At 39.1% G+C, this 24618-nt stretch overlaps 1 protein-coding gene across 4 annotated transcripts in view; it reads left to right on the forward strand.

Moving 5' to 3' along the window:
* The window catches only part of ap1g1 (adaptor related protein complex 1 subunit gamma 1), a 119945-nt gene that overhangs the window by 39644 nt on the left and 55683 nt on the right, over positions 1 to 24618 (forward strand). For all 4 annotated transcript variants that reach the window (XM_078210757.1, XM_078210755.1, XM_078210754.1 and 1 more), the window contains exons 4-12: positions 7788 to 7929; positions 9998 to 10094; positions 11605 to 11681; positions 14916 to 15011; positions 15412 to 15492; positions 16187 to 16285; positions 20027 to 20082; positions 22066 to 22179; positions 22768 to 22908. In XM_078210757.1, the coding sequence (XP_078066883.1) occupies positions 7788 to 7929; positions 9998 to 10094; positions 11605 to 11681; positions 14916 to 15011; positions 15412 to 15492; positions 16187 to 16285; positions 20027 to 20082; positions 22066 to 22179; positions 22768 to 22908 (903 nt within the window). The remainder of the gene's footprint in view (positions 1 to 7787; positions 7930 to 9997; positions 10095 to 11604; positions 11682 to 14915; positions 15012 to 15411; positions 15493 to 16186; positions 16286 to 20026; positions 20083 to 22065; positions 22180 to 22767; positions 22909 to 24618) is intronic.

Below are 24618 nucleotides of genomic sequence, written 5' to 3' on the forward strand. Positions count from 1 at the left end.
TGTGGTCTACATGAACTTTCAAAAGATGTTTGAAAAGGCATATAACAGCTTGTCAGCAAAAATTGAAGTTCGTGGAATAAAAAAGATAGTGGCAGCATAGATATGCAGTTGGCTGAATAACAGGGCACAGAAAAAATGAGTTGATTCTAGGATTGGAGGAAGTTATATAATGGGTTTCTCCAGGGGTTTTTAAGTAGGATCACTGCTTGACTTGATTTATGTTAATGACTTAGACTTGGGTGTACAGGGAAATTTGCTGATGAGACAAAACTGTTGTAAAGTATGAGGGGGATACTGATATTGTTCCGATCCTCGTAGAGACCAATTTTTTTAAAAAAAGAGATTGATTTCCCAAACAACCTACAGACAGAATGAAAGGGCAAGATTTCAAGACTTTCACTAACAACCAAACTAAAATCAACATAAATCAAACATTGATGTATGAGCTGTCAGTAAATTAAACTGAAGGAAAAGTAAGTTTTTGCATTCACTAACACCACCAAAATACATTTTATGAAACCCTTTCTTTCTATCCTATGCTTGTAGCAGATGTGTAGCATTACAGGAACAGCCTCGTCACTCCCAGTTCTTCGGTGGAGGTTTACTTCTCCCCATCATGCCAGGTAGAATCATTGTCCTTCAATAATGATTCCTTCAGTCAAAGTTTTTCAAATACGACTGTTGCCAGCAAGTTAAACCTTGGTGATTCCATGTTCCTTAAATGTTCAAGAGCCCTGTTCTGTTTCCTTTTTGGATGGAAATCAAACATTCAAAAACATCCTGCATGCTAGTTAACACAAAAAAACAGTTCACCCAGTTTTCCCACAGATGAAACTCTGCACCTTGAGCAGCAGTTATTGAGATGCTTTGCAAAGGTGTTAAAACTTCCGCCCTGCTTCAGTGCGTTTCTGTTAGAATTTCTCTCTTCATGGCAACCTGATCACATGGACCTGTCTCCAAGCTAAGGTGTTTGTCCAGAATTCTGTTTTGCTTGGAGTGAAATGTACATTTCAAAAAATACCACTGGTAAAGTAGGTGTTCATGATTACGTCAAGAAAATGTAGACAGATTGGTGAAATGGATGGACTTGGAGTAGATGAAATTCAAAGTAGAGATGTGCTAAGTGATATATTTTCTAGGAAGAACGGAGAGATGATGTAAAATAAAGGATACATTTCTAAAGATGGTGCCGAGACCTCGTGTTCTATGTCTGTGAATTGTTGAAGGTGGCAGGTAGGATGAGAAAGTTAAGTCATATGAGATCCTGGGCTTTATAAATTGTGGCATGGAGAACTCGAGGAAGGATGATGAACTTGTATAAAACACTGGTTCAATTACAACTGGAATGGTGTGTCCAATTGGATACAGCACTTTAGGATTTGGTGAATGTATTTGAAAGATTCATAAAAATGGTACCAGGGATGAAGGACTTCAGTTATGTTGGGTTGTTCTCAGGAGAAGAGAGGGTTAAGAAGAGTAGCAGTCTTTAATCATTAGGGGTTTTGACAGGGGAGAAACTGTTCCTGTTGATGGAAGGGTCAAGATCCAGCCAACACTGATATAAGGTGACTGGCAAAAGAACCAAAGGTGGCATGAGGAAAAACATTTTAAAGCAGGATGTGGTTAGGATCTGAAATGCCATTTCTGTATGTTTGAGGGAATTTCGTTGTGGCTTTCAAAAGAAATGGATATTATTTTGAAATTTGCAGGGCTACAGGGAAATGGGTTAAATTGCTCTTGCAGAGAACAGACAGACACAATGGACAAATGTCAATATCTGTGACAATTCTATGATTCTTTAATTCCAATTCCACATCTCTGGCCTGGGACCCAAGAATGGATAAAAAGAATGAAAATCAAATGCCCCTCTCCTTTGCTGTTCCAGTGGTGAAGCAGCAAAAATAGGAAGTAAAAATGCAATGTGGAATTTACAGGTTGAAGCTCTGCTTAGGGATTGTTGTTAAACCATTGTGCTCCCAGGAGTGAATTCAACTCTGCAGTCTTGTGTTTCAGAAGAAGTATTTTCTTTTCACTGGGCAACAGTTGTTTTGATCAGTTGCCATTCACAGAAATCTCCCTTTAATCTCCTTTGTTCCAAGGTAGTTTCTACTACCTAAAATCTTAACTAAACTCCCTCATTCCTGGAACCATTCTGGTATATTCTGCACCCTTTGAAGAGCCATCACATCCTTCCCAAGGCTTTACAAAATGTTCGTCTAACTTCTCTGCTTTTGTACTGCTATAAAGCCTAAAATCCCATTAGCCTTGCCAACTGTGTTGTCAATGTCTTACCACCTTCAAAAATCTATGCATATGAATCCTGAGGTACCTCTGTCCCTGCATGTTGTTTAGACCACTGCCACTCCAGTTGATATCTCTTCCAATCCCTTCTGCCAAAGTATATCACCTTGCACTTCCTTATAATAAATTGCACTTGCCCATTCTGCTAGCATATTTGTCCTTTTGCAGTTGATTGTTGGCTTCACTGTCAGCTGCACCTCCAGTTTTGAATTACAGGCACATTTTGAAATTTTACTTTACTATATCAAGGACTTGGAAAGTGAAATACACACAAAAGTGGTGTTGATCCTAGTATCTTTGGGAAGACCACTGTCCACCATCAACCAGTCTGAAAAAGTCATTTACCATGACTCGCTGTTTTCTGTTCTTAAACCAGTTTTCTATCCAAGTTGACACTGACCTTCCTATTCCATTAGCATCAATTTTATTAACCAACCTTTTTATGTGGTGATTTTCTTATAATCCACACGGACAATGCCCCTTGCTTTTCCTTCATGAACTTTCATTTCATTAAAAAATTCAGATAGTTTATCCAACATAGTCTGTCTTTTACAGATCTGTGCTGGCTCCCCTTCATTCACTCAAACTTCTCCAAGTGCCTTTTAATTCCGCCACTGTTTTTAAAATGCTACCCAACACTGAAACAGAATGGACAGGCAAGTGCAATTTATTATAAGGAAGTGCAAGGTGATATACTTTGGCAGAAGGGATAATATCGACTTGAGTGGCCTAGTTCTAAACAAAAGCCAATTTAGTTTAAACCCTTCCCCACCACACGAGTGAACTTTGCCACAAGCACCTTGGTCCCAGCCTTGTGCAACCTTTCCCTTTTGAACAGGTTTTTCCTGTCCCAAAATTATTCCCTGCACCATGCATTGATCTTTCCAAAGTTTCTATTTTTACTGCCACTAGGGTATGGAGGTTGAAGTAATTCCAATATTACTATCTTTGAAGCCTTTTTTAACTCCACTGCTCTCTGCTTTCTTCCCCCTTAACCAGTCTTATGTCCATGTTGTCACTGTCATCCTCAATCCTCTGGGATTCAATTTTCTGAATGATTCTATTGTGCAATACTTATCTTTTAAAAGTCCAAAAACCTATCAATTGCACTACCCTCCTCTTTCATTGTTAACTGCAAATTAGAAGCCCATGCTGATTTTCATTAACCACGCTTGTTGCCAAATTTGGGCGACATGGTGGCACAGTGGTTAGCACTGCTGCCCCATAGCGTCAGGGACTCCAGTTCGATTCCCAGCTTGAGTCACTGTCTGTGTGGATTTTGCATGTTCTCCCTCTGTGGGTTTCTTCTGGGTGCACCGGTTTCCTCCCACAGTCCGAAAGGCGTGCTGATTAGGTGCATTGGCCATGCTAAATTCTCCCTTGGTGTACCCGAACAGGTGCTGGAGTGTGGCGACTAGGAGATTTTCACTAACTTCACTGCAGTGTTAATGTAAGCCTACTTGTCACAAATAAACTCAAAACTCAATTTTATCTTCCATTGTCCCCAGGCTTTTCCTCACGACTGACATTTCAGCCGACTGGTCTGTAGTTGCTAGGTATATCCCATCCCCTGAATACGGGTGCAATCTTTGCAGTTTCCTGGACACCACCACCCCAATATCTAAGGAGGATTGGTAGATGGTGGCCAACGTCTGCGACTTCCACCCTTTTTACTTGATGACCTAGGATGCATTTCAACTAAACTGGTGTCTGCGTAATGCAGACCTTTTAAATGCCTGCTTTTTGTGTCACCCAATTTTGCTGCTACATTGACGGCAGCACTTGTCGTGAAGACAGATGCAAAGTATTCATTTAGATCTTGGTCATCCCTCAGCCTTTACTATAGTACTTCCTCTTTGGCCCTGCCCTTTGACTGCCATTTTACTTTTTACATTTGCGTTAGCTAGTAAAATCTTTGACAGAAAAGAGAATCCCAATCTATTTCCTTGTTCTCTATCTGCCCCTCAAGTTTTCTTTAAAGATTTATTCTATTTGATATTCATTTTGGTTCCCTGCTGTAATCAACGATGCATTCATTATAAGCCTCTTTTTTTTTGTTTCATTTTGATCCCCATTTTTTGTCATCAAGGGAACTCTAGGCTTGAATGCCCTTCCTTTTCCCCATTGTCGAAATGTCTTCTCTGTATCTGAACCATCCAGTCAATGACAGCATCCTATTGTTCAATTACTATTTTCCAAACCAATTTTTTCGTTTAATTCATCTGTACCACATTCAATATTCCCTATAATTTTTCTTGTGTGCAGCCTTTTTGTTGCGCTGCACAATGTTTAAAATTGCAGTGTAGCCATATATACTTCAGTATATGTTTAAAAAGTACATTGGTTATGTGCAATTTGTATACTTCACTAAGTTGCACATTGTTGCGTGGCCATGTAGCTTAGAGGGAACATTGGCCAGATCCCTCCTTAACTTGCTGAACTTATCCCTTTTAATTTTATGCTAGATTTGTACCTTGTCCTTCTCCATAATCATTCTGAACCTAACTATGTACTGTTCCCTGATTGAAATGCAGCAGGATTGTTTTTGACCACAATCTGTAACCTCATGGCCTGGCATATCCCCCTCTATCATTGCAATCAAGTCAGGGGTCCAACCCTGGTTAAATGAGTCATGTGAGACTTCTTACTGTGCTTACCCCAGTCCAACGCCGGCATCTCCACATCATAAATGAGTCATGTCAGGCATAGGAAACAGCTATCCTACTGGGAACTCGCTCATGGCAGGAGACTCCCAGGAGGACAGCAGAAACACTTTTGAGCTGCCTCCACATACCTGCTATCACCTGGGAGACCCTGGCTTGTGACCAACCAAAAGAAACACTGAGACTTCAGGAATGTGTAGAGATGATGCAGAGGCTTCGGACGGTGCATGCTAACCTCCAAGCAACCTATCTGCCCACCTTATCAGCACTACCTGCTCTGCATATGGCGGAGACTGCAAATCATACATTAGAATTATCAGCTATTTCAGAACCCATCGATTCAGCGTGCAAACAAATCATCCTTTATCAAACACACAAAATGCTGGAAAATCTTAGCAGGTCTGACCTTTATGTCGAACTGCCTAAGAAGAAGATGGGGTACTGTAGGCGAGCTTAATAGGAGCAGCATAGGCCTACCAAAAAATGGGATGCCAATCTGGTGAAAGTATAAGATGGGCTATGCATGCTAAACCATCGAAGCAGCATGCTAAGACACACCAATGCAGCCAGCAGTTTGGATCAGAGCTTGGCAGTCATATGATATCCAGTTGTGCGTGGTGGTGGAAAATTAAACCACAAAATAGAGCAGCGTTCTCAAACATGCATATCTTCGATGATGGAGCCCAGCATAGCAATGCAGAAGACAAGATTGAAGCATTTGCAAACATGTTCAACCAGAAGCAACAATGAGTGATCCTCCTGTGGTCATGTTACAAACAGGAGAATATCCAATTAACACTTCATCAGCAAAGTGGAAGGTGTCATTGACAATGTTATCAAATCGCTCTTAGTGCTCAGTTTGGGTTCTGCCAGCGCCACTCAGATCCAGACCTCATTGTAGTTTTGATCCAAACATGCTTAAAAGATCTGAATCCCAGAGGTGATAGTGAAATGCCCTCGACATTACAGTAGTATTTGACCTAGTGTCAGCATCAAGGAAAACAAAACTGATCTTGATGGGAACAGGGAGGAAGGTTCTCTACTGATTGGAGTCATACCTAGCACAAAGGGAGGTGGATCTGGTAGTTGATTACAGCTCAGGACACTGCTGCAGGAATTCCTAAGGGTAGTGACGTAGGTCCAGACATTTTCAGCCATCACACCAATGATTTTCCTTCCCACAGAAAATCAGCAGTGGAGATATTTGCTGATAATGCACATTGTTCTGTATTATTTGTTACTCATATACTGAAGTAGTCATAGAATCATAGGATCCCTACCATGCAGAAGGAGGCCGTTTGGCCCATCAAGTCTGCACCGCCCACAATCCCACTCGGGCCCTATTCCCGTAACCACACATTTACCCTACTAATCCCCCTAACACTAGGGTCAGTTTAGCATGGCCAATCAACCTAACCCACACATCTTTGTCAATGACTGTGTGCATTGTTTTAAAAAGTCTGGTCAGTAGTTATATAGGAAACCATGATACACAATTGAATGTTCATCTAAGGTTCCACTGCCATGAGATATATGACCAGTTGATCTGTTTTATTCTTTGTTGGGGATTAATTATTGGCCAGGAAACTTGGATAACTCGCCTGCCCCTTTCTAAATAATGCCTTGAAATCTGGTATTGTTGACAACCATACCTTGGTTTAATGTCTCATCCGTAGAACCTTAGGCATCCCTACAAGTGCAAAGGAGACCATTCGGCCTATCGAGTCTGCACCGACTCCCTGGAAAAAGCATCCCACCCAGGCCCTCCCCTCCACCCTCTCCCTATAACCCTGTGTATTTACCATGATTAATCCACCTAATTTACACATCTTTGGACTGTGGGAGGAAACCAGAGCACCTGTGGGAGGAGACCCACGTAGACGAGGAGAGCAGTCATCCAAAGTCAGAATTCAACCTGGGTCCCTGGCACTGAGGCACCAGTGCTAACCACTGTGCCACCATATCCAAAAGGTAGCATCTCTGACAATGCAGCACTCCTTTATTTTGTATGCTCAAATTTCTGGAGTTAGCTTGAACCAACAGTCTTGCACTTCAGTAAGAGTATAATCCTTAACCCAAAACCTTTCCATGCCCTACTGTATTAGCTATGTATGAATTTTTTGTGGTTCCAATAAATATTACATAGGCTTGCAGTAATGTGATCAAAGTCAAACTATTTCATATATATTGGTGTTTAGTATTTTGTGCTCGGGAGTCACGGGAATTGATGTGTACAGAATTCCCTCGTAGTAAACCTCAGCTTTGCAAATGCTAAGTAGCCGATAGACACTTGCCTATACAAATCTCTCGGAACTGTAGTTATATACATGTCTGAGTAGCAAACTCTAATAGAATTGCTATGGCATGGGTACAGGTTCCCTTCATATTCTTGGGCAAACCCATACCTTATGACTCAGAAGACACCAGAAACCTAAAAGCTAATATCATTGTCTTCAGCTCCTTTATGACTGACAAGATTTTGGTTTATAACTGATCCATCAATTGCTCACTGGTGTTTCAGTTTGAGCTTTAACTATTTTCAAGGGGAAGGAAAAAGGAAGATACAGTCGGATGGAAACTGAAAGGTAACCGAGTTTCTCACTCAATTAATTGTGCTTGGTGACAGCAATGTTATTTTGCAGCAAATTCCTGTTCACTTTACCAATTTGGGCTTTATTTGATTTGTGCTAGAAGTTTAAACTGGAATTATAGGAGTACTTTTCAGGAATTTATAGCCGAAAACATTTGACTAGGAAAATCTATAATAACCAGCATATTTTGAAATGGCGTTATGTGCTAATTTATGTTTTAAACTGCTTCCAGTGACCTAAACCACAGTACTCAGTATGTGCAGGGTCTAGCACTCTGCACACTTGGCTGTATGGGGTCATCAGAGATGTGCAGAGATCTCGCAGGCGAAGTGGAAAAACTGCTGAAAACGTCCAACTCTTACCTGAGGAAGAAGGTAAAGGATTTTAATGCTACAGTCTTATTGTTGCATTTTCAAATGCATTTAGACCTGCTATAGCATCTGTTTTAAAAGCAGATCTGAATTGCTGCAGATATGATAAAAGAAGTAAAATTTAAAGTCAGGCATGGATCTAATGAGTGAAACGCCATCTACTTCCCAGGAGAATACCTTCCTGCATTCCAATTTGGAGTTGATTCATAGTTGTAGGCCTGATTTATACTATTTTAGCATTTGGTGTGAATCTAGAATTATTTTACTGTACTGCTGAGCTCTTCTATTTTTTAAAAAAAACCTTAATTTAAATATACTAGAGGAATTTGCATTCCTAACCTACTGTATTTACCACGAGTGGGAGAAGTTGCACCAGTAACTTTCAAATTGATGACCTGTCACGAGAAAACGTCAATGACACAAATGGGTTTGCAGATAGCAAACAACCTTGATCATTAACTGTCTCCATTAGTGTGAAAATGTTTCTCTCTCAAACTGGAGAGGTAATAAGAGAGTATGCAGAGACTTTTTTATTGAGATAAAGAATTGTTCAAAATAACCAGCATGGATTTCAAAAGGATTATTGTAATTTACCATCAGAAGTCTGAGGAGGTAACGCACATGATAGGGGAATTGCAATTATTGTACTTTCCGTGGACTTCAGGGGAACAGTGGAGATGGTACTGGCAGGGAGATCATTGAAGGTTGGAGGAGGACAGCAAACTGAATTAAAATTGGTTTGTTGAGAGAAAGTACAGGTTCAGTAGTTGCAAGTGGGTAGTTGTGCTCTAGGACCGCTTATCTTCCCTCTGAATATCAATACTTTGGATGTCAGGTAAGAACAATTCATTTGAAATTTTCAGAGTATTAAAATAGGGAAATATAGTTAGCTTTTAGAAGACCAAAGGTAACTGAAAATGGTTACTAATTAAGATGGGAGAATGGGTTAATAAGTAGCAAATGGATGCCAATGTGAGGACACTTGTGCGCATGCACACAATGGACTGTTGTGTTTCGTGCTTTGTCATATTAACCAGCTGCCATCTCTTCAGGAAAAGCAGTTCTGAGTTGTCTTATGCACCGTGTTAAAAGATGATTGGCATTGCTTATGTGGCAGTTTCTACTGGAATGTTTAGAACATAGTTGATGCTTTCTCTTTCCCTCAATTCTTCCCTGCCCACAAGAATTGAACTGCTTTAACTTGTGGAAATTTAAATTTATCACTTTACAAGAAACTATGTCACAAATGGATGAACTAGATGTCAAAGAATTTAGTCCCAACTCCCCTGTCCTATCCTCATGAGTTTATAGTATTTTTCCTTGTATTCTATTTCGTAAGGACAGCCCAACTAAAATGGTGCTAATGTTCTTCAGTAATAAACATGAAATATAAGTTTTGAAATAGTGTCAGAAGGGAATTTCCTCTGGCTGAGTAATAAATGCACTGCTGTGTTACTGAGCTGCACGTAGGCAGTCCCAGACTAAAGTGGAAGTATTGCAGTTGGCATTACTACCCATTAAATAGAAAGGGCAACAGCAGTTTGAGATCCTGTGTCTTATGTTGGCAGTAACTTCTGCTGGGGTGTGTTTATAAGAACAGCAGCTCCATGTTGGATGAGGATATGAATTGAATTCAGGTTTGTGCATGAAGTATGGATAGGGTACTCAGATGCTGCCTGTCCCAATGAATGTGCACCCCAGCATTAGTTGCTGTCAGAAGAGCAGAGAAACATAGTAACTTTTCTAAGTATAATTGAGATTTTTAGCACATGTCAATCTGTTGCTGCTCTGCCTTGAGTCAGATAGTTGCACTCAAGAATAGCTGCTTCAATTTGCTTTTTTTGTTAACGGGTGTACTACCCTGTGTAAGCTGAGTTTTGGGGGGCATGTTTTGTAGCTGCATTGCAATAACATAGTTTTGTAATTCTATCTCAACATAAAAAATGGTGTTTTCTATAATTCTACACCCAAATTTCAGCAATTCTTTGTGGGCTAGTTCAAATTCTGCTCAATGATATTGGATCATCTTAGAAATTCATCTTGATCTGAATTTGTGTATATTCTTTTTCAGGCAGCATTATGTGCAGTACATGTAATCAGGAAAGTGCCTGAGCTGATGGAAATGTTCCTACCAGCTACTAAAAACCTGCTGAATGAAAAAAATCATGGTACGTGTCCCATTGTAATATAAACTTCATATTTCTGTAATGCAAGTTAGTTTGAAAGCCATTTCTAGTAATGGTGAAAAGTAAGCAGAAATAGTTTATTTCAGTTGCTAAATTGGAGTTTTCTCTGAACCTGGAATGAAATATCACCACATTGTTACCAGGTGATTTGGGTATTATACAGCTTTAGTTACTAATTTATGGAACCGTTTGCACCTATGAACAATCGGTCACAATCGTGATTCTCCTGAAGCAGAAAGAAGCCTGGAATAGCAACTGGATGGTGTATTTTATGTAAATAGATGTTTCCCTATTCTCTAAATCTGTATTCCCTTCGGGGGCGCAGTGGTTTTGGTAATAGGGTTAAATGTCAAGATCTCTGCAGTGTTGGAATTGACTAGTGCATCTTGGTCTCTCTAATACCTGGATGGAGCTGCCACCTTCATTATTAAAAGCCATTCAGGACTTGCCACTTTCTATCATCAGTGCAGCTATTTTCTAGGTGGAAGTATATTAAGTTTAGGATCACCTCATTTTTGCTGGAAAGTCCCTTTACTAGTAAAGTTTATGCCTGTGCAATACTTCCAATTTAAAGAACAAAATTTTATTAAGATTCCTTTAAGGTAACACTTCATATCCTATTATATATCTTTAATAAAGCATGATTTTTCTCTGGGAAATTTGTATTTTCCAGATGAATTAATTACAGACTAGATGTAAGTCCCACTTGGGATGTCCTACAGGAAATGTTAAGTAGATTTTTCCATAACCAAGCAGTGTATCTGACATTTGGCACGGTTTGATTATAAAGAGAGGCTTCAACACTGGGTTGTACTGTCCTTGCATTGTGGAATTGTGATTGATCCCACTGATGGGGCTGAAGTCTCACTTCTCCAATATGAAATAAGGTTGTTTTTAATTGACTTTTTACTACAACAAAAAGTAGCCTCTAACTTCCCAATTTATCAGTCTTTGTCATTGTGATTGTTCATCCAGCGGTCATTGACTGGACCAGAAGGGATCTGCTATTTCTGAGAGAGAATATAAGGCAGAATTGTCAGGGTAAGATGAAGGGACATTAACTCTGTGTAACTGGAGTGGGCACAGTAAGAAGTCTCTCAACACCAGGTTCAAGTCCAACCTGTTGGACTTTAACCTGGGGTTGTGAGACTTCTTACTGTGCTTACCCCAGTCCAACGCTGGCATCTCTACATCATAACTGGAGTGGTACAAGGCCTGGATTTGTTTACTGACTCTGATTCCTAAAGGAAAAATATGTTGTCTTTCTGAATGTCGACTTCTTTAACCTTGACAGACACTAAAAATTACTCAAATTTCGTGAATGAAAGAACCAAACAATTTGGTTCAATATAAGTTGAGCATCTTTCGGTTGTAGTGCAGTTAGTATTAATCCAGAAGTACATTCTGAACTGTTTGTGCACAGAATTTGACATTTGAATGTCTGTATATAATGTTTTTCTATCTCTCCAATAAATCTACACTCCAATTCCAGGTGTCCTTCACACATCTGTCGTTCTACTCACAGAAATGTGTGAACGAAGTCCTGACATGTTGGCACACTTCAGGAAAGTAAGTGACTATAATCTTTTTGTCGTCTTTAATTGTGATGTGTAATACGGTTGCACAATTGTGGTCGAAAATTAGCCTGAATGTTTATACACAAATAAGTGTCTCATTACTGCAGCTGTGTAAGCGCATTTGCTATAATCTTCAATCTCCTTGGAATTAAATAAATTTATGGCTAGGTTAGTGGAAAGCAAATTTATTGCACCATTGAATCACATTGGAAGCAATGGATTTTTTTTGTTTGTGATCGGTATCAAGAAACATTTGGTTGAAACAGAATTAAATGTGAGCTTATTGCAGTATTATGCAAGTGATTGAATTTAAATTCCCTCTTGAATTGCAGGCAAACACATTTTCTGTAAGTTATAGCCTCTCAAATCACATTTCTGGCTCTGTCATTTGCTTTGGAATGATACAGGTCCTGCATTTTAATTGACCGTAAAGTAGGTTTTCAAGGTGACAACCACTGTCCCTTGAAGAGATGAAAGAGCTTGCATTAGAAGGTTGAGTATCTAAGTACCTTCTATGTTTCTTGTTCAAACTAGTATATTAAAAACTGTTTTAAAATATTGTGCATTTATGGCATAAAATATGGATGGAACTGTGGAATATTTTCCTGTGTGGGGGGAAAAACTAAATTTTAGGTTTTTCCTCCTCCCTTTTGGATATCTCTAACCATTTTAATGCCACTTTGAATTAGTAAGAGAACAGTTTGTTTCAGTAACAATATAAAACAAATTTCACAAGTTAACTTAATTGCCAAATAATATTGGTAGAGAGATCAGCTATAAAAAGGAATTGAGATGCAAAGCTACATGGAAAAGTAAGGATATCAAAGCTAACAAATACTTTTATAATTGTGTTGAGTGTTGGAGATAGAGAATGTGTGCCTAAAGACAAATGCAGACAATACTATAAAAGGCGATAAGGAAATGCCAGACTAGTTAAATTAACACATTGTATCTGTTTTTATGATGCATGAAGTGGGCAAATGACTAGCATTACAAGGGAATCAAAAATAAACAGGGTTGTTGGGAGTGCTTGGTGGGGAGGATTTGGATTTTTAAATTGTAATGATCTCAAGAAACATCAGAGTATCTAAATCTGAAGCAATTGCAGATGGGTTAGTCCTAATTTTTAACACTGGAGAATCACACCCTTGGATTAGAAAATTTCTAATGTCACTTGAGGGAGAAGCCAGATGACTACAAACTTGCCAGTTTAACGTCTGTTGTAGAGAAATTATTGGAAAATCTCATCAGGGGTAGTGTTTCTCAATACGAGTATGAACTGATCAGATAATAAATGGATTTGTGAAGGATGGGTTATGTCTCAATAATATAGTTGAATTTTTGAGGAAATCACTGGCATGTGGTTAGGTGAATGCCCATGGCGGTTGTTAATGTGGACTTTCAGAAGGTACTTGCTATGTACAAAATTAATTTCAGAAATAAAAATGCATGGGAGTGACAGCAGCCTTGAGACTGCTTGAAAAAAGAAAATATATTGACTTTTGAGGGGGTGCATCAAAGATTCCCCATACCAAGTCTGGGTTTATAGATTTAAATTTTATGAAGACAAATTGTATAAACTTTTCTTTGAGACTAAAGAGGAGTAAAACCAAGCTGATTTAGTGATTAATGGGGTAAATATGGAGAAACAATTACCTCAGTAAATCAGAACAAGGGGTCATAATCTTACTGGGCCATTTGGGAGAAAAGAATGGCCAACATTTATATAAAGCCTTTTATGGTCTCAATGTTCAAAACATTTTATAGCAAAATAAGTAAGTAATTTGAAGTGTGGTCACAGTTATAATGTAGGAAACACAGCAGCCATTTGTGCAGAGAGCTCCCAAAAACAGCAATGACATGATGACCAGCTTTATTTTTAGTGATATTGAGGGATCAATATTAGCTAGGGCATCAAGTAGAACTCCCGCTGCCCTTCAAACCAGTGCCATGGCTATTGTTCACCTGAGCGCAACTGGGATGTCAGTTTAATACCTTGTGCTGAAGACAATACCAACAATGCAGTACTCCTTTAGTGTTGCACTGTGCTGAGGTTTTAAGCAGAACTTGAATGTACAACCTTCTAATTCTGGCAATAGTGCTATCAACTAAATTGAGGCTGACAACTTATGGGTGAATCAGGCAGCAGTTTTTTTTTCTCTCAAAGTATGGTAGAAATTGGTGATAGTCTTCCCCTCAAATATAACTTCCAGGTTTGAGATCAGTAGCTTTTTTTATGTCAAGTTCTATATAAATGCAAATTGTAACTTCACACATCAGCTCTCTTGCCCCCTTTGTTCATTTGGTTGAAATTTGGATGATTGAGCAAAATGAATAATAATGCTTCTCTTTGAAGCAGGGTTGTCTTGAATTTTTAGCAGTCAGGAACAATACTCCAAATTATGATCATAAAAATTTCAGATTAACCAAAATAATTTGAAACCATTTGTATCCTCTTGTCATGGGTTTGATTCGTGCTTCTAATTGGGATCTGGGTTTAAAATCTCAGTATTCTTGATTGCAAAACATTGTATCTGACGGACTGAATATGGAGGACTTTAGATTGATAATCAAAGAATTGACTTGTGTTTAAAATAAATGCATATATTAGATAAGAATCTTGAATATTTACGGCATGAGTCTCAAAGACTTTAGTTGTGGGTCGAGGCAGAGGGGAATTTATTGAAGATTTGAATCTTTATGGATAACTCTGGCCTTAAAATCAAATACAAAATATACGCTGTTAATTGCCAGACTTGATTCTTTTTCGAATATGTTTGTGTTCTAACCAGTACTTAATTTTTTTATTCATCTCTCATTGCAAATGCTGCATGGTTTTAGAATGAGAAGGTAAGATAACATTCTGAATTTAATGAAAATTGCTCACTGCATGATGTTGGGAAAGGGTTCATTTTTTTGAAGATTAATGAAGTTGCCTGTCACTAAGGGAACATTTAAAATCTGAGGTGCACAAAATATTTTTTAAGATGCTCATTAGGAATAGTAGAAATTGCACTTCAAATAGGGAGGTAATGTCAGACAACTCAATGTAAAAAAGAAATGTTCATTTCAATTTTCCATTAGACTGTTTTTCTTTTTAAGAACTGGTTGTTCTGTCCATTTCATGTATCCCATTCTTCACAAAGGATTTAGTTAATGTGAAAAGTCTCAATATCTGAATGCAGTTAGTTTTTGAGATCTGAGTTGTATATTTTTACTTTTCTAGCTTGTTCCTCAGCTTGTTCGAATCCTGAAAAACCTTATTATGTCCGGTTACTCACCAGAACACGATGTCTCTGGCATTAGCGATCCTTTCCTCCAGGTTAGACTTAATTTTACATTGAATAACGTGAATCTTATGAGAAAATTTATAATAAGGGAAGTGACGAATTCAAAACAGCCCAGGATTTTCATGGTATTGATTCAAATTGTTAGTATGTGGTTCAGAAAATTAATTTTCAATGGCACTGTGCTGAGCTGTTCTGTTTTTCTTTAAAAACCACACAATTGAAATTTACTGCACTGGAACTTTGTACATCCACTGGATAATCTTGCAGAGCTGAATAAATCAGCAGTTTCAGATCTAGGCTTAGTTACTTAACCTCACTGCAGCAAAACCATACATGAACTGTTGTAATCATTGCTATTTGCATAATGTGTGATATCTGTTATAATGCATATTATTTGATATGTTGCATCACATTTCTTATGTTCAATTTTAGGTTCGAATACTGCGGTTACTACGAATGTTGGGTAGAAATGATGATGACTCAAGTGAAGCCATGAATGACATACTTGCACAGGTGAACATAGTATAGAAGATATAGCCACAGATGTTTCTGTAACAACCTGCAATCGTCTATCAGAATGTAGTTGTTGCACCACATGTTAGTCCCAATCCTTCCCACTCTTCTGAAGCTATGGATGAAGATGAGATTTAGTATTAATTATCTCCATTTTTTTTTACACTTCATAAACTATTGAGAACTGCAACTGGGGAAAACCGTGATCAGTTGTCTCTTGTGGCTTTTGGGTGGCCTGTAATTGATACACTTAGTGCCTCCTAGACTTCGGTTCGTATCCATTTTTAATAATATGAAACCTTCTCTTACCCATGAAATAATGTAGGCCGGTTTTGTTCAATATACCTGCGACTTCAAATTACTTTGGCACTTTTTCTGCTTCAGGGTTTTGTTTTTAGTGTTATATACCAGTTTTAAATTTTGCATGCTTTGCAGATCTTTAATTCCTGTAGCATACTTAATGTTAGGAAAAATGAGTATTCAACTATTCTGGTGGAAGGTTCTTAAAAAGAGCCCACTGTCAGCAATTCTGAAATTGGGTCAGGCAAAGAAACCTGAATCTATTTTTTCATTGGGGTCAATCCAGATTTTGAAAAAATTGTTTGTGAACCAACTGCATTTGGATAACTTACAAAGTTGGTTTGAATGGAGGAAAAATTGGTGTTGATTGATGTGCATTTTGATTTATTTTTAGGTTGCAACTAATACAGAAACCAGCAAAAATGTGGGTAATGCAATTTTATATGAAACGGTTTTGACGATTATGGACATCAAATCAGAAAGTGGGCTGAGGGTATGTAGCATGCATGTTAGGATTTTTATAATTATCATAATGTGGTTCAAGATTTGTCTGCAGGAGTAACATTTTTTTTTTAAAAAGAGAATTCTACAACTCTGCCTGAAACGATGTTTTGGAAAGGGCTGAAATCTTCAAAATTATATTCATGTTAGAATGACTAATCCCACAACTACTGGCATTTCAGCCCTGCCATATCTAGTTATGAATAGTGGTGCAAATTAACAACCTCCATGAAGAAGCAGCTACATGCAAATCCCTGTAATCAACGCTGATCGAGACCAATGCATCCTTGCAGAAGACCAGGCTGAGGCATTTGTCTCGAGCCAGGAGTTGAGTGGATCATCCATCACAGTCTTCTCCTGAGATCTCCACCATCATGGATGTTGTGCTTCAGTCAATTAAATTCAGTCCATCCAGAAATAGTTGAATACACTGGATACAGTAAAGGCCACAAGTCCTGACAACATCCCACTGCAGTGTTAATGGCATGTGTTCCAGAACTAGCCTTGTCTCTTGCCAAGCTGTTCCCATGTAGCAATAATACTGGTATTTACCTGACAGTGAACAATTGCCTGGGTATGTCCTTCCCATTTAAAAAGAACCAATCCAGTCCTTTCCAAGTAAAAAAGGCAAACCAGTCTAGCCAATTACTGTCCTATCAATCTGCTCTTAGTCAAGAGCAAAGTGGTGGAAGGTGACTTCTATCGGTAGCACAGTGGTTAGCGTCACAGCACCAGGAACCACGGTTCAATTCTGGCTCTGGGTGACTGTGTGGAATTTGCACATTCTTGCTGTGTCTGAGTTTCCTCCAGGGGCTCCAGTTTCCTTCTACATTCCAAACACGTGCAGGTTAGGTAGATTGGCCCTGCTAAAATGCCAAATTTTGCCTTTGTCAAAGGAGGGGCAGGTTAGCTGGATTAGCCATGGTAAATATAAGGGGTTATGGGGACAGGGTGGGGGAGGAGGCCTGGATAAGATGCTCTCAGTTGGTGCAGACCTGATGGGCTGAATGGCTTCATGCACTGTTGGGATTCATTGATTCAGTAGTGCTGTCCAGTGGCATTTACCAATAATCTGCTCATTAATACTCAGTGGGTTGCTTGGCTCCAGACCTCACTTACAGCCATGGTGCAAACATGGAGAAAAGAGCTAAATTCCAGAGGTGAGGAGAGTGACTCCCTTGATATCAAGGCGGCAGTTGACTGCATTTGGCATCAAGGAACCCTATTAAAATTGAAGTAATTGAAAATTGTGGAAGAATTTTCATTGTTGTCATGCCCAGCACAAAGGAAAATATCAGTTGTTGGAAATCCATCATCTCAGGACCTCATTGCAAAGATTCTTCAGGGCAGTGTCCCAGCCAACTTTCAGCTGTTTCATCAATGACCTTTCCAACATAAAGTCAGAAGTGGGAATGTTGGTTCACTGCGGTGATCGGTGCATTCTTAACTATGTTGAAGCAGCCTTTACCTGTCTGCAACAAGACCAGGAGAGCCTTCAGGCTTGGGCTGCTCAGTGGCTAGTGTCAAACAAGTCCATGTCATAACCGTCTCCCCTTGAGAATTCAGTGGTATTACCATACTGAATCCTTCATCAGCATCCTGGCATAGCCATTGACCACAAACTTAACTGGACCAGTGTCATAAATACTGTGGTAGCGAGAGCATGTCGGAAGCTGGAATTTCTGTGGCGAGTAATTCGCTTTCTGACTCCCCAAAGCGTGCCTCCCCTCCAGGGAAAATGTCAGGAGTGTGATGGAGTGCTGTTCATTTGCCTGAATGAATATAGCTTCAACATTCAAGAAATGATACCATCCAGTGAAAGAAGCCTGGTGATTTGGTACCATGTACTTCAAACATTCACTCCCTTCGCCACCTGTATACCAGGGCAGCACTGTGTACTATCCTCAAGGTGCACTGCAGCACTTCATCCTGGCTCCTTTGATAGCATCCTCCAAATTTGACTTCTGCCACCTAGAAAAGCAAGGGCAGCATGTGGATAGGAACATTCACCATCTTGATTTGGAAAAATAATGTTTCATTGGTACTGGGTCAAAATCCTGGAACCCTATCTAATTGCACCTGTGAGTGACTACAGTGGTTCAAAAAGGCCCTTCAGCATCACCCTGGGAATGGGCAACAAAAACTGTTTGCTGGAGGCATCCACCCCCATGAATGAATTAGAGGGAAAAAGATTAATACAGTTCAATGCTTTGATATTGCAGTCACAAGCAAAATATTTGACCAAATCCTGAATGAATCTTTACACCTGTATATTTTAAAAAAGTGCCCTGGTTTTTATGGTAGTCATGATCTACATGATAAAAGAATAAATGTTTGGTGCAATTTTAATGCATAAATGCTAAAACTTTTAAATTGGTGCCATTCTTCCTGGAGTTATCAAATGATGAAACAATTGAGTGATCAGTGGCAGAGGTTTTCAATAACTCTGCTTGTCAGCAAATATCTGAGACAGCAGATAACCAGAACAAAAAGCCTGTTTAGATGGTCTTTGTTTAGATAGTAATTGAAAACTGGGAGAATCTGAAATTGTCAACATTCACTCTAGCCTTTGCTTTAGTCAAGTTCCTTTGGCATTCGGTCATTTCAAGTATTGAACTAATTCATGTATATCCACTGTATATAGCATCCAAACCTTTTGGTTCATAAATAGGACAATTGGTCCCATCTGATTTTTGCACCAGCCAAGCAAGTTTTATGTGCAGTGATGTAATAAGGTTAACTTTGATAATTTAGCTCGTGCAAATTTGGCTCTTCTCTCAATAGTTTTTCAGCAGCACATTTATTCTTTATTCCATCTTCATTCCTTGCACTCATGTAAAAACATCATTCCGGAAGACGATCAATCAAATGTCATCATTTTTGAGAGGCATTTACTTTGGATAAGTTAAATATTTTATGCCAAAATCTGCTTGCCTTTTATTGCCACAAGTGATGTTTAGCTCCAGCTGTTAGACCGCTAGAGCTGTCAATTTTCAGTTGCTGAGTCCCGTAATAAATTTTGAACTTTTTCGACCTTTAAACCAGCTAACTTGTGTCCATTGTTTGCCAGATGACAGGTGCAGTATTGCAGCTTGTGTTTCTGAGCCTGCAACACATGGAATCAAAAGTTAATCCTCTATATTTACATTTTGATTCTCTTCGCACATTTCCATTACAGTGTTCACAATTTACGTTGGGTGAATTAAACATCCATTACAGAACAGCACCCTCCTTGTCTCAGTACCTTGAGTGATTCCAAATCAAAGTAACAGCAATATGTGAAACGTCTCCAATAGGCACAGGTTTTTCAGGCTTGCTGTCCATTAGCAAAACTAGCTACTATTTAAAGGACTGAATGTGTAAAGGGGAGTCTTGCTGGCTTCAAATATCATGGTAACTGCCTGAGTTTTAATTTGAATGCAACATCTTGGAAGAATTATCCTTTGCAAAATTCAAATAGCATTGTTTGAGCAAGGAATGCAGTGTGCTTGTGAGCAGAAATTGTAAATGTTGAACACCAAAATCAGTTGATTTGAAGCAGTAACATAAATTTGGCAATTATTCCTCCTTTTCCAGAAGTTGGCAAAGGACTCGGGACCTGCCTTATAGATGATTGTGTGGCCCACATAAAAGATAACTTATGCTACTATTAATCTGGAAACCTCTTTAAAATTTCAGTTCATGTAACAGTGTTGTACATAATTAACATAATTTCACATTTAATCTATTACAGGTTTTAGCCATAAATATCTTGGGACGGTTCTTGCTCAATAATGACAAAAATATTAGGTATGTTCATTGGCTTAAACTGATCTGTGAACTGATTTTGCGTAACAGAAATGAGGATGGTTTTCTTAACTCGTATTGAAAACATCTAGATTGATCTCAAATGCTATTTAAATTTCAAACAATGAATGTGGATCTGCTAAATGTATAATGTGCATTCTAATGAGACAATTGTGATTTCCTACATTATAATAATTCCAACTTTAAAAATGTACTTCATTCACTATGAAATGCTTTGGAATGCCCTGAGCATGAGATGGGTTGTATAAATGTAATAAAAGCAAAATACTGCGGATCCTGGAAATCTGAAATAAAAACCAGAAATGTTGGATAAACAGGTCTGGCAGCATCTGTGGAGCCAGAAAACGGTTAACATTCTGAGCCATTCGGCTCTTCAGAGCTGAAGATGGGTTGAAATGTGATAAATTGTATAGTTGGAGAGGGTGGAGCAGAATAGAAGATCATGGATAGGTGAGAGCTAAGGAGAGATTGACAAAGATGTTATGGACACAAGACAAAGTACACGTTAATGGTAGCACTAAAAACTAAAGAAGATGCTGATGGTGGCATTAAAGATATTGTGTTGTTAGAAGAACAAAGGTCAGCGACCAGTGAAACAAAACTAAACAAGTGACGGATGGCCCTGTGGGGGAGAGGTTGGGGGCAGGGGAACAAACAAAAGGGAGGGGTTGTCAAGGTGGAGGAGTCTCAATGTTGAGTCCAAAAGGCTGTAACGTGTCTCATCGGAAGATGAGGTGTTTCTCCAGTTTGTGATGGGCTTCGCTGGAACATTGAAGCGGGCCAACAGCTGATATATAGGCATGAGAGCAAGATGGTGAGGTGAAGTGGCAAGCAAGAGGAAGATTTGGGTCATGCTGCGAACTGAGCAAAGCGGTCACCCAGTGTTTGAGGCCTTGGACTGTGAGGTAGGAGGAGGTAAAGGGGCAGGTGTTGCATGGGAAGTGGATGGAGAAGTGGATCAGGGTGTCATGGATGGAGTGGTCCCTGCAGAATGCTTTGGGGAAGATGTATTTGTAGTGGCATCATGAATAAAAGTAAGTTTCTCAAGTACCTCTCAACCCCTCTCTGCCTCCCATCTTTAATTTGCCATGATTCTTGTCCAGCATCCCGTACTGGATGAGCATAAACTTCCTCCTGCTAAGTATTGGGAAGAGCAAAGCTGTAGCCTTCAGTTACCATCGACTTTCTCCCACCACCTAACCCAGACTACTTGCAATCTTGACATCCTGTTTAAACTGAGATGAACTTTGACCCTATAATCCACTCCACCAAGACAGTTGCTTTCCACCTCCAAAAAATATTCTGTCTCAATTCTTATCTAAGCCCATCCACTGCTGAAATCCCCTCTCATACCTTTGTTACCTCTCGACTGCTGTTCAATTGCTGGCTGAATGTCCGTCTTCCACCTGCCATAAACCTGAAATTCACTGCCATGTCTGACTTGCACCAAGTCCCATTTGACTATCATCATTGTATACTTGCTTACCTGTAGTGGCTCTCAGTCCAACAAAGATTTACTTCAAAAAATTCTGACTATTGTTTTGAATTTTCTCCATGGCCTCACTGTGGCCTCCTCCAGCCTTGTAATCCTTCAGGACCTTTGCTTCAATTTTAGCCTTTTGTGCATTCTAAATTTGAATTGCTGACCTTTGGTGGCTCAGCACGTTAATATCCTGTGATTTTTTTTTAAAAGGCACAACATAAATCCAGGTTTTAGTTGTATCACAGAATGCAGCTTGTATATCAGAGTTCGGTGTTGGAAATCACCTTAAACTCAACCTTTGCCTGCTCAATTGAAAAGCCAAATCTTTCTGATTTGTTTCTGCAACAAATGGACTGTCAACAGAATTCTTCATTATTCCAGATTTTCAGTATACATTACATTATGTACAGATCATTCTGTTTTTAAAATGCATACAGTTACAACTAAAGTTTAAACTTGTAACTATTTTTCATTGTTCTAAGGTATGTGGCACTGACATCGCTGCTCAAAACAGTCCAAACTGATCATAATGCAGTTCAAAGACACAGAAGTACAATAGTGGATTGTTTGAAGGACTTGGATGTATCTATTAAAAGGTAAAGATTCCATGTTTGAAGTTTTTACATTGTCTATATTGAATAGTACAATTATGCAGAGATTGCAAGGTAGGAAACCTGAGCATGGGCTCAGTGGCTGGTAATGCTTTAATGGATTATGGACTTGGTTACCTCTTGAGATGTTTGAGTACATTCCTACAGTTTGTGCATTGCACCATAGCCATGCCAAAGTGAAATTGTGTTGGATAATCTGTGGATGAATGCTGAACAGTGAAGAATTAACTGTTATTGAAACATTACAAGAGAAATTTGAAGAAAGGCAATAATTATATTTTTTAATAGAATGAGTAATATAATTTTAATGCTCCTAATTTGGCAGCTATACTTGGAAAATTGCCATGTTGAATAGTTAGTGGGTTATTTTTCAATATTAGTGTTCCAAATTTGATTTTTTTTCCTTCATAGTAACTACAAATTGATTTGATGTTCTCCAGAGATGCAGCTTGTAAATGGGATTAAACATCTTGATTCATAATTTAAACAATTCAAATCTTGAAAACTGGTTCAGTTTTTCTCATTCAGGTAGCGCAGAGTGAACTAATTTCACTTTATTATTTACTTGTATAGACGTGCAATGGAACTGAGCTTTGCTCTGGTGAATGGAAATAACATTCGAGGAATGATGAAGGAATTGTTGTATTTCCTGGATTTGTGTGATCCTGAGTTCAAAGCAGACTGTGCTTCTGGCATCTTTCTTGCAGCAGAGAAGTAAGACTTTATATTCTTGAGTGTCATACCAAAGCAGTATAAACTTGCTATTGAATAAGTACAAATACAAATCTTGCACAGATCTGTATGATGGGTTGTATAGGTGCAAAAGAGCAGGAGTAGGGCATTTAGTCCCTTGACTCTGCCTCACCATTCAATAAAATCAGGACTTACCTCCACTTTCCTGCCAGTCAGTCATAATCCTCGACATTGTAAATCATTAATCTGTCGAACTCAACCTTGAAAATATTTAAATATCTGGACTCCCCTGCTCTCTGGGGTACAAAACTCTAAAGATCATAGAATCCCTAAAGTGCAGAAGGAGGCCATTCAGCCCATCGAGTCTGCACAGACCACAATCCCACCTAAGCCCTATCCCTATAACCCCATTTATTTACCCTACTAGTTCCCCTGACACAGTGGCAATTTAGCATGGCCAATCAACCTAACCCGCGCATCTTTAGACTGTGGGAGGAAACTGGAGAACCCGGAGGAAACCCGCGCAAACATGGGGAGAATGTGCAAACTCCAAACAGACAGTGACCCAAGCCAGGAATCGAACCCAGGTCCTTGGTGCTGTGAGGCAGCAGTGCTATCCACTCTACCACCATGCCGCCCCTGATGGGCAACCCTCTGAAGAAATTCCTCCTCATCTCAGAGTTAAATGGAAGACCCTTTATTTTTAAACTTTGCCCCCTTTTTCTAGATTCCCCCATGAGGGGTAATATCCTCTCGGCACCTATTCTGTCTAGTCTTCTCAGAATATCATGTTTCAAGGTCATGTTTGTATGGTCACCTCATTCTTCTAAACTCCAATGAATACAGGAAAACCTTTGTTCATATGATAATCCCTTCATCTCCGGAATCAACTTAGTGAATCTTCTCTGAACTACCTCCATTGCAGGTCACCTTCCTTAAGTAAAGAGACCAAAACTCTGTACAGTACTCTAGATGTGGTCTTGTCAGTGCCCTCTACAGCTATAACAAAACTTCCCTACTTTGTTCCATCCCCCTTGCAGTAAAGGCTAACATTCCAGTTGTCTTAATAATTTACTATACTTGCATGCTAACTTTTCGTGATTCATGTACAAGGATGCCCCGAACCCTGTGAAACAGCAGTCTCTCTCCAGTTAAATAATCTGTGTTTCTGTTCTTCCCACCAAAATGGACAACCTCGCATTTCCCACATTATAGTCTATTTGCCAGGTATTTGTCCACTTTGCTTAACCTATCTAGCCCTTTGCACACTGTCCTCTACAACTTGCTTTCTGATATATCTTCGTATTGTTAGTAAACTTAGCTACAACACACTTTGTACATTCAAGTCATCATACAGATTGTGAATATTTAAGGCCCCAGCACTGAACCCTAGTTAGTTCGCCAGCCTATACGTGCTAATGTAACACCTATGTACCGAGAGTTCATAGCTTGTGTAGTAACCTTTTACATAGCGCTTCATGGAATGTCTTTTGGGAAATTCAAATTCACTCTATCTCCTGATTCCTCTTTATCTACCCGGCTTGTTACATCCCAGAAGGTTAATTTGGGTGTAAACAAATACTTGTGCTTTTTATGTAAATTGATATTCTCAATGACCATATAGGATTGCAGGGGATTTTTTTCATATCGCCTTGGGTATTCACAAAACAGTTCGGGATTAATGTGAACCATTTCTTGATTTTGCATAATCAAAGAAACATAGAATAGTAT

This window comes from Mustelus asterias, chromosome 4 (genome assembly GCF_964213995.1).
Source record: "Mustelus asterias chromosome 4, sMusAst1.hap1.1, whole genome shotgun sequence".
Classification (NCBI taxonomy): Eukaryota; Metazoa; Chordata; class Chondrichthyes; order Carcharhiniformes; family Triakidae; genus Mustelus; species Mustelus asterias.